The sequence below is a fragment of the Phaethon aethereus genome (assembly GCF_964289735.1).
Source record: "Phaethon aethereus genome assembly, chromosome: 8".
Lineage (NCBI taxonomy): Eukaryota > Metazoa > Chordata > Aves > Phaethontiformes > Phaethontidae > Phaethon > Phaethon aethereus.
Genome location: NC_138584.1, coordinates 15490317 through 15504380, shown reverse-complemented (window position 1 = coordinate 15504380; position 14064 = coordinate 15490317). Strand labels below are relative to the sequence as shown.

At 39.7% G+C, this 14064-nt stretch overlaps 1 protein-coding gene across 2 annotated transcripts in view; it reads right to left on the bottom strand.

Annotated features, from left to right (window-relative positions):
* The window catches only part of DPYD (dihydropyrimidine dehydrogenase), a gene marked incomplete at both ends in the record, with an annotated part of 369496 nt that overhangs the window by 54227 nt on the left and 301205 nt on the right, over window positions 1–14064 (bottom strand). For both annotated transcript variants that reach the window (XM_082002991.1, XM_082002992.1), the window contains one exon: window positions 12238–12380. In XM_082002991.1, coding sequence (XP_081859117.1) covers window positions 12238–12380 — 143 coding nt within the window. The remainder of the gene's footprint in view (window positions 1–12237; window positions 12381–14064) is intronic.

The window sequence follows — 14064 nt, the reverse complement described above, 5'->3', positions numbered from 1 at the left end:
TGCGATGGTTCTTCCTCCTCATGTCTCGTTGAACACTGACCTACCAGTACGTTAAATGCGTAGCCTAAATTATCCTTTCTATCAGTAATTATTACTTCTGCTAGAGGGTTGTAGGATTAAGAACATTAGGGGAAGTGGATTATCAGACACTGTGGTGCGCTCTCCAGAAAAAAATGAGATTCTTTGTTTTAAAGAACAAATTTGTAAGTAAGAAAAAGCTTCACAAATATTGATACAGTACAGATGGAATGATTTGATTCATTCCCATTAGCTGCTTAAATGATGCTAGAGATATAGGTTAGCAGATGGGATGTTACTTAACAAGGCTTCAGATACTGGATCAAGATGCAAAACTGATTTGGATGATAGCTGAGAGCCTTTTTAAAACGTTAGAATTGAGCTAATATACATGAACTAATGAACAACTATTTGTTCCAAAGTCTAGAAAGCAGTCTGAAGGACTCAAATATTACATCTATGAAATGTCTGAATTGTGGGGAAAAAACCCACATAATCTTTTTTACTGAGTCCTAGACTTGAAGTCTTAATGAGCTCAGGGCTTTCTGGTGAGAGTTGAGGGGTAACGCCGAGAAGAAAGATTCAAAGATGCACAGCTTCCAGCTCTGCAGAGTAGGCAACCATTCACATAGGGCTTAAGAAATCTATATAAAAAAATTACTGGATGATCTGGTGTCATATGGGTGTTAGTAATGAAATATTTCTGTTATTTTGTTATACCTCAAGTTGAGGTTCATGAGTTCTGAGTTCATCAGACAAGCTTGAGGTAAAGTGTATTTCTAATCAGAGGTATAGGCTAATGTCAGTAAGCAATGGAGCTCAAAATGAGTTAAAAGGAGAAGGTCATCAGCCCATGCGAGACAAGCTTGTAGGATAAGAGCTCTATGTCCTGTACAGCTTAGACCCCCTCTACAACAGGACAACATAATGCTGACACGGTACTGAGCAGAGCTGAGCTGACATTTAGGGAGTATCGATGCAGGTAAGGAAATGAGGATGCAGTAGCTGGGCAGCAAGAAGAGGCACACAGCTTGTGTTGAAACAATAGCAGCCTCCTGAGACAGGCTGTAATGAAAAGCCTCCCCAGCACTAAGGTGACGGTTACTCCCGCTAGCACACTCCCCGTGAAGTACCAGATTTTGGGGGTGAGAGATAGACCTTGTTCATATATTGCACTCCAGCAACCTTGGGCAACTGTGAATGGCCAACAATGAAGGAGGAGAAAAAAAGTCTAAAATCCATTAGCGCCTTATTGGACGAGGGCACGGCAGGGGAGAAGAGCACTGTAAGGGATCCTTTAGGAATGTTATCCAATGCATTAATTCTTAGCCTACTCAAATGTATTTTTCCTCCCCTTAAGTTCTTCTCTGCCAATTAATGTATCTTTGATCTAAATAGCTAAACTGGGTGTTTGGGAGTGGGAAACTGGTACTTACCAAGGGACCCTAAATGATGCAATTTTGTCTCCCAGGTCTTTGAGAGGGGAAATGCGGAAGAAATCAAGAATTTTCAGAAAGCTCCCTGAGGTAATTGTTGGGATTTTTTCCCCTGTTAACCAACCCTAGAGGACTGGTTATATTTCCTTATCTCACTAAAGCATTCTGTCAGTTCTTGGAACTACAAAGTGGACCTTTATGCAGTAGGTGGGCACACACACCGATAAAAGTGCTGATCGTGATCATCTTTCCTAAGAAAACAAATATAATTCCACATGCCTCGAGCATTGAGGAGTGTGGGAAACAGCCGCATAATCAGCCATCTATGGCAAATTGTATCATTGTACTGTAGATCTAAAAAATGAAAGATATCTTTGAAAGCAGATGAGCTAAATCCCCTGTGTAAACAGCCCAAACACATACAGAGGCTCTACAGCTATCTTTAAATATATGTTGAATATCGCTTCATATTTCATTTATTAACACCCAAAGCTCTCGCCTCTCTCTTATAAGTACTGTTATGGAAAATGAAATTCTTCAGTTCTCCCAGTGGTTCTACACCTGCTGGTACAGCATCAGCAGCTGTGCCAGGTAGATATAGATTTACTCGACCCATTTCCATGAACTGTATCCTCCAGTCCCTCCAAAGATATTTCTAAAGCAGGTATCAGTTGTCTCTCAGATCTGGTGGTTTGACGTTAAAAATCGTAAGTAATATGACACATTTAGTCAGAAGTTAGCAGCGGTTTTAAGATTTTGTTTTCTGAGAGTTAACTAACAGGAACACCATCCTCTCTGGACTCGAGTTGGTCTGTTATTCCATTTTTGGAAAGGCATATTTGTCAGAAGCGAGCATGGTTCTAGAAAAGCACACTTTTCAGAAAAGAACTGTGTTCTGAAAAACGTGTGGAAAACAGTTTCAGAATTACCAACACGTGCTGTTTGACAACACAGAATGCAACAGCCCCATTTAACTTGAAAATGTCTGTTTTGCAATCCAGGTTAATTAGAACGAAAAGGTCAAAACTAAAATACGTTGCAAGATGATTGAAACAAAGATTTGATTCACCCAAATAATATTTTTTCTTTAAATGTGTTATTTCCACACATTTTTAGAATTTTGATTATCAGTTTAAACCGGAAAACTTTCCATCCTTAAACTTCCCTGTGACAGAATAAGTATATCCTGATCATTTGTAATATGCAGGTTCATTAATGCATAACAGATCCAGGGTAAAGCTTTAGTATTCTTCATCCCAGGACACTGAATCAGACACAGCAGAGACTTGAACACAGATCTATTTTGATTAAATGACATTTGTCAATGAAAAACAGTTTCCTCAAAGAAGTTTTCAACAAACTCTAATGAGAACCATCTACTGAGGGACATCCTCCTGTGACCAGAATTTTGAAAGGTGTAGACCTCTCAAAATCAAACAGAAAAGCAATTTTTCCATTTTGGAACCTCAGTTCAGTCCTGCAGTGATTAAGCCCTCATCCTTGTGAGTCTTTCCCTCTAGTATTTTCACATTGTGTTTCAGCTAAAATTACTTTCATCCTTCATCAGCTTGCCTGTACAAATTTGTGCAGCAGCCGCTGTGTCCATTGAAGAGTGATATTCATGTGAATAAAATAGTTCTGACCCTCTGAGTCCTTCGTGTCTGAGATAAAAACCTACTGCCACATTTCCTTGGGGATTGTTTTACCCACCTCTGTCCGAATAATAAATACCAGCAAGAAAAGCAGTGACATAACTCAGACATTGAAGGAAGTTAAACCCTTTCTTAAATGTACCATGAGCTTCAGAAAAATGGTTTCTCTGTTTCTTTCATTCAAGTTGCATGGATAAAAGCACCTCTCGCCAGACAGATCAAGCTGTGTCAGGGGGCTTGTGTTGTAGCAAAAAAAAAACTTCAAAAGGCATCAGGGCTTGTATTCCCAGATAGCTCCCTTCTTCCTTGGCAGAAAATAGATCTTTCTACCACTGGGAAAACTGGCAGATTGGCCACCAAACTCTGGCTAGCCCCACACTGAGCCCGAGCCGAGCTGCACGGCAGCGCATGACTGTGCCGGCGTGGGCTCCAGGACCGTGCTTTCCTTCCTTGAGCACGGCCTCCTTCACTGTTTGCTCTCCTTTCTTGCTCTCACTGCCAGCTACAGCCTCTGACTGAAAGATCGACGAGCTGCTACGATACAAAAAGGAAAATTTTTGTGTATTTTCTTTGTATGACCGATGTTTCCAAGAAAAACTTCTCTGATGGCAGAGCTTTGCAGTCCTTAATGTCTTACATTTTCCCTTTTTCGAAAACAAGTCTCCTGCAGTTACAATATGTATAATTTAAAACAAGATACAGGAAGTTGTCTAAGTAATTATCGGAGATGGCAATAATGAAAAAAGAAACTCAGCATTTTCTACTGCGCTTATCTTCCCTTCTATTTACATTTTCAATATCCAGCAAGGAGCTGGGTACATTTTCAGATTCAATTTCCAGTCACCTCCACACTGGTAAACAAGGGGAACACTGTCTATGTTCAACAGAGCTAGCTTCATGTCTGAAAGCAACTTGAGCTGAGTAAAACAACTTGCCCACAATTTCTTCAACACTTAACTAAGCCTCTTTTGAAGTCATCTCCATGTTGCCTTTATTTTGTAAACTTTTAAACAAAACTCACTTGATGTCAATTCACATCACGTGGTTTTATTTACAGGGAGGACAGCTCTGTGCTTGCTCATATAAGATAGTGGCAGCACGAATCCACATCAGTAGCGTGAATCCACATTAAAAGTAGGTGCAACAGTACTGCGTTTTAGAAAGAGAAGCAGTAATGTGGATCCTTGGGAGAGATGGAGAAAGCATGTTGCCAGAGCAATTATTCTTCACATCTCCTCAACCCTTAACGCCCTATGTCACCAGACTCAGGGAAGCAGGGCAGGCACCTGGTCAAAAAGGGAAAGAGAAGCAGACTCGGTGTCCCCTGGGATAAGAAGAGAGAACAAATCCTCTGCAGAGGCCAGGAGTTACGGGTATAGGACAGCATTTGAGCAGACGCTCAACTGACACCTAATTGTTATTAAATAATTATTACCATTCAGTGATAGTTAAGCCTACTTTACATGAGAATCTACTATAAGAATGACAAATAGCAATTGTTATGGAATGAGCTTGAATTCATTCTTACAAATTTATGAAATAACAATCCTATCTATGCAGACCTCATTTACTAGCTGGTGAAATAAAGGAAATAAAGGAAAGCTAATAGATAAATCCCCTAAGCAGCTCCAAATAAAATGTCAAATTACTGCAAAACTGTACAAAATAAAAGGCGTTATTAGCCTAGAGTTTAGTCCCTAAGTTTACAATGTGCTGATTTGAATATTGCAACTTTTCATTAAAAGTGGCAAGATAATAAAAATAAAAATCAATAATAAAAACCTCTTCTAACTTGATGTTTTTTTCCAGCTATAACCAAAAAACTTTCTAGATTGTTTTTGTTTGACAAATTCCAATTTCCATTAAAAGGATTTCTCACAGAAAATTCTCACTATCAATTAGCAATTTCCATCCCAAGTATCTGTAATGGAGCAAGTGTGGTAGTCCTCTAATGACTTTTTTTATTAGCAAAGACAGACAGACAGTTGAGAACGGGTTGAGTTTCTGTAATAAGCACTGAGCTAAGAAAAAAGTAGAAAATAATGAAATGTTTATCAGAAGTGATCACTTGAATATCTATGTCCCAACTCTTCTCTTTCACATTCCTTTTTCTTTTGATTTTATGTTGACATGTTCAAACAGCACTTTGTTCCCTCTTTTGTTTCTGCATGTACTGTAATTTCAGCTCTGCAGAGAAGGGCCACTCCATTCAGCGCTGCGTCCATTGAAGACTTTTTTAAGCACGCAGCTCTGTGAGCAGCAGAGCTAATGATACCTGGCTTCCAGCAGCTCTGTGTCTCCTGGTTGGGTTCTCTGACGTCTAACAAGGTGTGACTGCCAATTAAAGACCTTCCTGTGGCTGACACAGTCCTAACAGCACTGTCCCATGTGGATTCTCAGAGGTCTAATAAAGGTGAGCTCATAGTGCACTTATGATTACAGTGAAGGAATGCAGGTACGCTCCCTCCTCTGCCTGACTTTTTTGTTTTCTCAAAACTTGTTATAGCAAAATACTTTCTATCTTCTGGCAAATTTCAGTGAAAATGGCCACAAAGCTCAAATGTGACTGAGGATACTGAAAAAGACATACAAACACATATCAAGTTTCTTTGGGAATACAGGCTAAAACGTGCTATTTCAGCATAAGACTGCATTTATCTCAATCAAAGGACTTATATCTGAAAAGTGGTTTTGCCTTAAGTGGTATTTTTTTTCCTTAAAATTGTCGGTGGATGTAAAGAACCATCCCTTGAATCTGATCTCATATCACTTTGGTGGCCTGCCACTGTGTCCAGCAATCTATTCTTCACTCATCAATTTAATTAGTGAGAGAAGAATTAGCTCCCACATCTTAACTACTCTGTGTCATGGACAGCTTTGTACAGAAAGGTTTTGTTCTTCTACCCCTGAGCCACAGCCTGTGTCAGAAACTTAACGGTGTCCAGCTGATGCTAAAGGCTGTGCGTTCTCGGGCTTATCGGCCCGTGGAGCACTCTCTGACTGGCAGAAAGCGAAGCCTTCAGCCTCTGGTCCCCCCATGCGCTGGCGTAAGGACAGGCTGGGGGCAGAGGAAGGGTGGGCTCTTGGTAGAGTCTAGGCAGGAGAAGCCCAGCCTTGCTCTGCCACACTGATGGCACCCTGTGGTTTTTTAAGACTTGGCAGCCATCCACCTGACTTCAGTTCTCCTCGCGCTGAGCTACAAGGAAAGACTGAGCCCTTCCTCTGCATTCAAAATCACGGCTATTCATTGCAAGACAAAACAGGTTTTTCTGAAGTGTCATCAGTATAAACTTAACCTGAAATTGGAAAACACAGGGCCTGCTCCACCACCCTTCTCTGTCAGTCCCATGACTTCAATCTTTTTTAGTTTTTCACTCTATATACCATTAAATGGCATAAACAATAATTCCTGCATGAGAATTTTTTGGCCTCATCTAGTCCTCACTTAACTCAAGTATCAGTGTCTTCATTGACTTGAACAGACACGGAGACAGGCTTAAAAGACACTAATTGAGTGCAGGGAGAACCAGCTCTTTACTTTGCAGTTTGGTAGCCATAAAAAAAAAACAAAACAGAAATTGCATCAGGGACCATAATGAAAATTTTAAAAAATATAAAATGGAGAAAAAATATGATAAATCATCACAGCATACATTTATTTAATGGATTTAGGGTTTGGTTTTTTTTTGAGATTGGGGTGGAAAAAATGGTAACATCTAAACATTAAGATGTGACATAATGTTTATGACTTTTTTTTTCCCCTGTCATTTCAGTGATTATATTTTCAGAGTCTTGCTTTTATTTTCTGATACCCAGGGCGTTTTATACCATGTAGAACAATTTCTCACAGGGTTTCACATTTGCACAAATGCAGTAACAATGCTCTCTCATAGTTCAAGTCCCACTATTTTGTGATGGAAAAGCTTGTTTATTCACACACAAAGGGCTATCCTGCTGTTATAAAAATCCCACAGCTAAATGCTTCAGTAAAAAGCCTGCTGAAGAAAAAATAATAATCAAACTGTCCTGAGTCCCTTGAGACTCTGGCTCCAAAGAGGTAACCACAAGAATGCACCTTGCAAACATTACAAAAACCACAAGTAGTCTCATAAAAACAACGGTGTTCTGTGTTGGAGGGAGATTTTATCTTGCAGAGGCAAAAAACATCCCTATTGCTTTCCTGTCATGGGCTGTCATACTTCCAGAATGTTTTTGTTCTTCCTCAGATCCCTGAGGTCTCACACACAACTGGTGCGGTGCAGGAGAGAAGGGCACGGGCCAGATCCAGCATCACGGTGGCTCTGCCTCTGAGGTGGGGCGTATTCCCACCTTACTCCCTTGCCTGAGAGACGAGGAGGGTCATGGTGCAAGGTCCGGAGGCAGCAGGTGTGCATGGGCTGAATTCAACCCAGTGAGGACCAGAGCAGTGCCCACAGGAACAGGACTGCAAAGTATTACAACCGGTCCAGGGCGTGGGGGAGATGGAGATGGGTGCAGGTGGGTCTGGAACAGGGCTCAGGGCAAAGCTACAGGCTGCCTTGCTGGGAACCAGCATACGGGCGATAATATATCGTTGCTATGTAGAGAGCCTTACAGATATCCATGCTTGGATATCTGTATATTGGAGCAATGGGGGACATGTGTGTCCTCCACACTTTGTAAGAAAAGAAATTTATTTGAAAAGGAAACCATATTTTTTACACATTAATGACTAATATCCAAGATTAACAGAAGTATTCTATACCAGAATATAATGTTAAGAGACTCTACTGTGAAACAAGCATACTTCAGGAAGTATCCCTTTGTTCTACCTTTTTTTTTTGTTACATCTGCTAGAAATAATGACTACAGAATCTCTTTCAACAAAAGGTCATTTATGTCAATGGACAGAACACAGAGGATCAGATCACCTGCAGTAATTGCAAATTAATGCTCTACTGCTAATGCATTAACTACACAATATTGATCTACAATTGAATCATACAGGCTACTGTGAAGTGATTTTTACTTTAATATTTTTAGGCTTTTATTGGTTTTTCCATAATGCATTTTCTCTTTCCACTGGAATTTTCTATAATTGTCTCCATTTTTAATTTCTTACAGCGAAATGACTTTGAAAATGTATGCCTCTTTCAAAGCCTTGCAAAAATCTAACAAACCATCAATGTAACATGGTAAATCACATACATGATACAAAAGATGCAAAAAAATCCGATATACACCTTATTTTCATAAATTGGGACTTTAAAAAAAAAAAAGCTTACTTAAATTAAAAAAAACCCAACTTCAGCCTCACTGGAAGCCTATACTAATGAACTGTACCTCAGAAGGATGCAGCTAGGCATTGCTGGAGCTTTTGGTATGCAATCAGTGCAGGATTATCTCCATAAATAAAGCTGCTGTTTTAACTTCATGCCTGTACTGAAAAGGGATTGGTGGATTTGGGTACATTACAAAAATCAGTTGAAGAATGATTGAAATGTTTCAGCGTTTTTAATGAAAAATTAAAAAGTGTGGTCTTTTTGCAACTGTTTCTGAAGTACATAAAGTGGAAGAATGTTCTGTTAAATTGCTGTATAAAATTTTAATCCCAGCTACTTCTGACTACAATGATCCACTTTGTTTTCTATACCTGCCGCAAAACTTTCTTAGACACAAACTTTTTGCCAGCAATGACACTAAGGTGTTGCCCTCCATCTTCTAAAGGAGGGGAGAGAACACATTTTTAATACTGAAACTCTCTCCCCAAACCGTTCCCTAATATACCTCCTTAATACCACTTGAACTGGTTATGGCATATATCAAAATATGGCTTACAACCTGACCCTGACTTGCATTCCTGTGTATGATGATTTCCTAAATGGAAAATAAATCCCCACATTTTAAAAATAAAAGTAATTGGAAAAAAATAATGCAGAACTGATTGTAGGTGAAAATAGCTGCAGAGGAAAACCTGATCTTGCTTTTAATGGAGGTACATTTATTATTCATAAACCTCTTCTCCAAGAGATATGCCACATTGCAATTAAATCAACTCACACAGAGCCTTCATATTATCTTAGCCCATGAATGTCACCCTCTCATGGCAGAGAAGACACAGGACTCTTGTCTAGACAAAACGAAGGGAAGCCCAATGGCCAGTTCTGCTCTCCCAGGCACTCTAGCTGGCCTCCGCGGATGGATCGATACAACCTATGCTGCTTAGTGATATCAGACCATGTTTAATGCTGGATGAACCACATTCCCTACCCTTTTAAAGTACTGCTAATGAGGAAACAGCCACATGCTATTCTGTGTAACTGTGCAGCAACAGCAGTGGTAGTACCCACTCCCAGGTTTTGAGTGCCGCTCATTCGGCTCAGCTGAGTGCAGAGCTCACTCCAGCAGCGCCAAAGTGTGGGCTGCTTGCTTTCTGCCTCTGGATCAGTCATTAGGTGACCTTGTGGTTTTGGAAATGTGAAGTAAGGTCACCAAATGTGCAGTATTGTGTCAGTCCAAGTGTCTATTCAGCACCATCTCCAGCAGTGTCCAAATCAGATACTTAAGGTAAGGCTATGGGGTGCATATATAATTCCCCAAGTACAGTCCCAGCTTCTACTTACTTAACTTGGGGACTTGCTATGTAGTGAATCTTAATATACTTAATCATTCAGTATATTCAGTATGCTATCTCCAAATTCTGTACTTGCTCTGTATTTTAGTACTGGGAAAGCGGAAGTGAACTGTCAAAGCTGTTACAATAAGCAACAGAGGTTTTGACTGTTGAAGAAGGAACAACTTGGGCATCTGATACCAAGGACATGTGAGAGAGAGATTGAGATTCAGGGAAAAGCATATTAGCCAGCTATTCGTATGGTTTTGTTAAGAAGGAAAACAATGGCAATGATTCTCATAATCCTAATCAGGTTCCTAAGATGACCTGTGAAGATGAGGCTGTCTTCTTCTTCTTCTTCTTCTATCACAATGTATCTTGCCTGAGCAGCAAAGAAACGTTTTGGCCTGGTCCTGTTCAGTGTATTTCTTGTAGGACGGTCTATAGAGATTAGTTGTTTCCCTCTCCCTTCCATTTGCCTTTCCCAAGATGAGGGAAAGACTTACGGCCTGTACTCGCAATCTTACATGAAGTTTACTAAAGGCTTATTTTTAAATAAATGTAACTGAACTAGTCCAGACCCTTACCTGTGGAGCAGCTTTAGAACCCATTTATCTCATATTAGCTTAAATGACTTCCCTACTTTGGTGAAACAGAAAAAAGCCACTCAAACTGAGGATAGGTTTGATCCAGAGGAGTTTTAAAATCAGTTCTAGAGATTATTTAAGTTAAACTGGTGAAGCCTAAGGACAAGAAAAGAGTTTTTCCACCATCTCTGGGAAAAATCTGTTGGAAAGAGAAATTGTTCTGTAAAGGACAGAAGACCAGTATAGATCCAAGTCATTTCTAGAAGCCAGTTCCAGACAACTTGATTATTACTAAAAAGAAAATAATAATTAATGTTTTGTAAATCCAATATTCTTTCTCTCGAGCACTTACTGGGATGTCTGCATTAAATTATATTTCAGAATTTCCCATTACCATTGGGGCAAACCAACACAAAAGAAAAGAAATAATAAAAAATAAACAGCTATGCAGTCTATATAAAGGAAAAGGTGCATAAATGACATTAAAAAACCTCATTTTTGTCATCCAGAAACAGATACAGCAGATGTGGAACAGAAGATCATTCCATTCTGTGCAGTTCAGATCACGGAACATTGTTACAGAAAAAGCCATCAAAACTGCAGCTCTATTAATAATAACAAATGAAATGCATCTATAGCACTAAAAACATCCCCTTGCCAATCCCACTTTTTTTTAGACAAATGCTGCTCTTTGTGTTTATATGGAAGAAGCTTTCAGACCATTGTGTAAGAAAGGTAGATCTTTTGTCTGTTCATGGGAAAGAAGAGTTAGAAGCATTCTAATACAAACTAAAAGAAATAGGAAATGGTATTAATAAATCCAAAGAACATAGTAAGTTTATAAAAAAGCAGCAGGCGTCTACGTCAGCTTCTAGAGATGCTAACTTTGATGTGCATTAAAAAAACCCAACAAAACCAAACCATTACATTGGGCTTTGCTTTTTTTTTCCCCTGAAATGTAGCAAACAAACGACTGATGTCAGCAGTCACCATAGCTGTGCAGAAAGGATGGTCACACTGAACCTAATTTTAATGTCAAAGTGAATTGTGGGAATGAAACCACTCCAGTCATCCCATGTAGTGACACAAAGCCGATACCCACAGGATCCACAGCTGCTCTTGTCTATGATGGAAACTACAGATAAAGGGGATGAGTAGCTACCAGAATGCAACAATATATAATGGAATAATGTAACATAACCACCACCTGCCCCTTATCAGCCATATATCACACATATATGCTGCAATGGTGCCCTGACATGCCTAGTAGAGCAGGTAAGGAGCTTATTTCCTGGTGCCCATAATAACAAGCATCCAAGGCTTTCTTCCATGACAGGGACTAACTAACCATGCCAGTCTGGCCAGGACCTCAAAACAACCCAATCAGGCAATGTAAACAGCCTCAACTACTGCATGCAATATGACACCTCACTCCAATGCAAATGGGCTGGCAATGCCAGCACCATATGCACGGAGGTACAGCTTGGCACAAACAGGATAAACAAAAGTTACTTTAAACTGGCTCCCAGTGGGACCAAAGCAGTGCTCTTCGAAATCTCTCTCCCCTTGAAAAGGCTCTTTGCAGAAGACAAAAACCAAGAATAAAAAAAGATCAGATAGTTCAGGCTTAATTCTGTGTCAACCTTGTTTCTATCACAAGGGAGAGATGTTTAAATTTTAAATCCTATAGATTAGAGAAAAAAAGCGATAACATACTCATGGCTAGCCTTTTCCCAGATTGGTATTGTGACACCCAAAGTCATCTTCTGGCAACTCCTCCTCCATCTGAAATGAATAACTCTTAGCAAGAAGCATGAAGCTAAAAACATGAAAACTCCTTTCAGTGGTATAAAATACCCTAACATTATGCCCACTATCCTAATGTTTGAAAGGAAGATACATGATGGTTTTCATTAGAGTTATTTTAATGTTTTTTAAAAAAAAAAAGGTACCTGTAAAACAGAAGCCCCACTGTGCAGAAACTGGAGCCCACTTTCAGCAGAATCGATGCCTCCAGTTGCTAAGATGGGAAATCCTGGGAGAGCACGGGCTATGGCAGACACTGCACGGAGAGCGATGGGCCTAATAGCATTTCCTACAGAAAACAAGAAGATTTTGTAAGCAATTTCAGAACACCCTGATGTAATTTCCACATCCCTCACGGTAGGAACATCAGGAACTAACATCTAATTCTGAGATGCAGAGGTTACATTAATTTATCAATTGACACCAAGTGGGTTTCAAGTGGTAGCAATACTTGTAAAGTATTATGAATTTGGCTGAAATAAAGAAAATTGCAGAAACATTTGGATAAATGTTACAAAGCTGTCTTGAACATATCAACTGATGCTCAAAACAAAGACTAACAATGCCTGAGACAGAAACTAATACTTCACCTTACAGTATACTGTAGATAGAGATCTGTGTTTCTACATAAAGAATCAGATTGATTTTTTGAACCCAGTTGTTGTCCAAGTAAGAGGGAACATCTCATTTATTTACGTCTAACTAAAAATTGTTTAAAAGCACCATTTCACTGCACTTGACATTTTGTATATTATAATATGTTTCCCCTTTGGATGTTTGTAGATTCAGATTATCCTTTAAGTAAGCCCCTTTTAACTATTAACATGACAGTCAGAAGCTCAAAAGAATAAAATATATTCATTTATGGTTGTATCTCCAAGACTGGATCTTGCATTTTCAAATGGTATATAGAGGGTGAGTCAGACAACTCCCTGCTACATTTATAGGAATTATGATTAAATACACAATGTCTGCAATGCACCTGCTTTGGCTACACCCTATTGATGGCATGTAAATATTTAGAATAGGCATATAGATGCTGCTCATTAAATGATAGATAGCACAGACAGCTGACACCTTCAGTTATTTATTTTTTAGGCTAGCTGGGATTTCTCCAGATAACTCCCATATTCTTAAAATTTCTACTTAATTTAGAGAACCTTCAGCATAATTTTATATTATCATTGGACAACAATACAGTAGCGCAAGAGACGGACACATTGCTCCCAGAGGAACTGCCTGGCGGTCAACCTACACAAGGAAGTGCTAGTACGTTTCGGGTATTTTTGTACCGTATTAGGTAACTTGGGGAAATACCATGACATGAAATACTTCTGAACACCCTCCATGGGTGTGTTTATAACCTTTAAAGCTTTGACTTTTTGCAGGAGCAAATAACTGAAAGGGAAGAAATAAGTAAAACCAATGCAATGAACAAAGCAAGCAGAAGAAGAAACCGCAATTAGGAAGTGTGGGAAAAGATGCGGAAACAGTATCAGCGGCATTGCCACACCTCTGCTTAGATGCTTGACCAACATCCTCATCTCCTTCAGACAAAATTTCTTCTTCAGCCCAAAGCTGTGTCGCCATTCTTTCTCTACCCTTTCTGAAACAGAAGTACTGCAGTCTGCCGTCTGGATTTTTAATCTAAGAAAGTCTTTGGTAAAGGGTAAGTTGCTTTTTTCAAGCAGCTCTGTCTCACTGAGCCCAGCATCTACCCTCCTTCCAGTGCCCCATCAGTGCTTCCTCTCAGACAGCGTTTTACTGGTCTCCATGAAGGACCTACTGTCGTCTCAGGATTCTGCTCTTTCGAAAGAGCCTCTGCCTTGCTTGTGCACCAGCTAAGATGTCCCTGGTCTAGCTGGAAGGATCAATGAGGAGGATGATCCCACACAAGTTCAGATCACAAAACCTGTTTTGCTTTAAATCGGACAGTCACTTTGACATGGAGCTGTTTTTTCAAGGTAATTTTC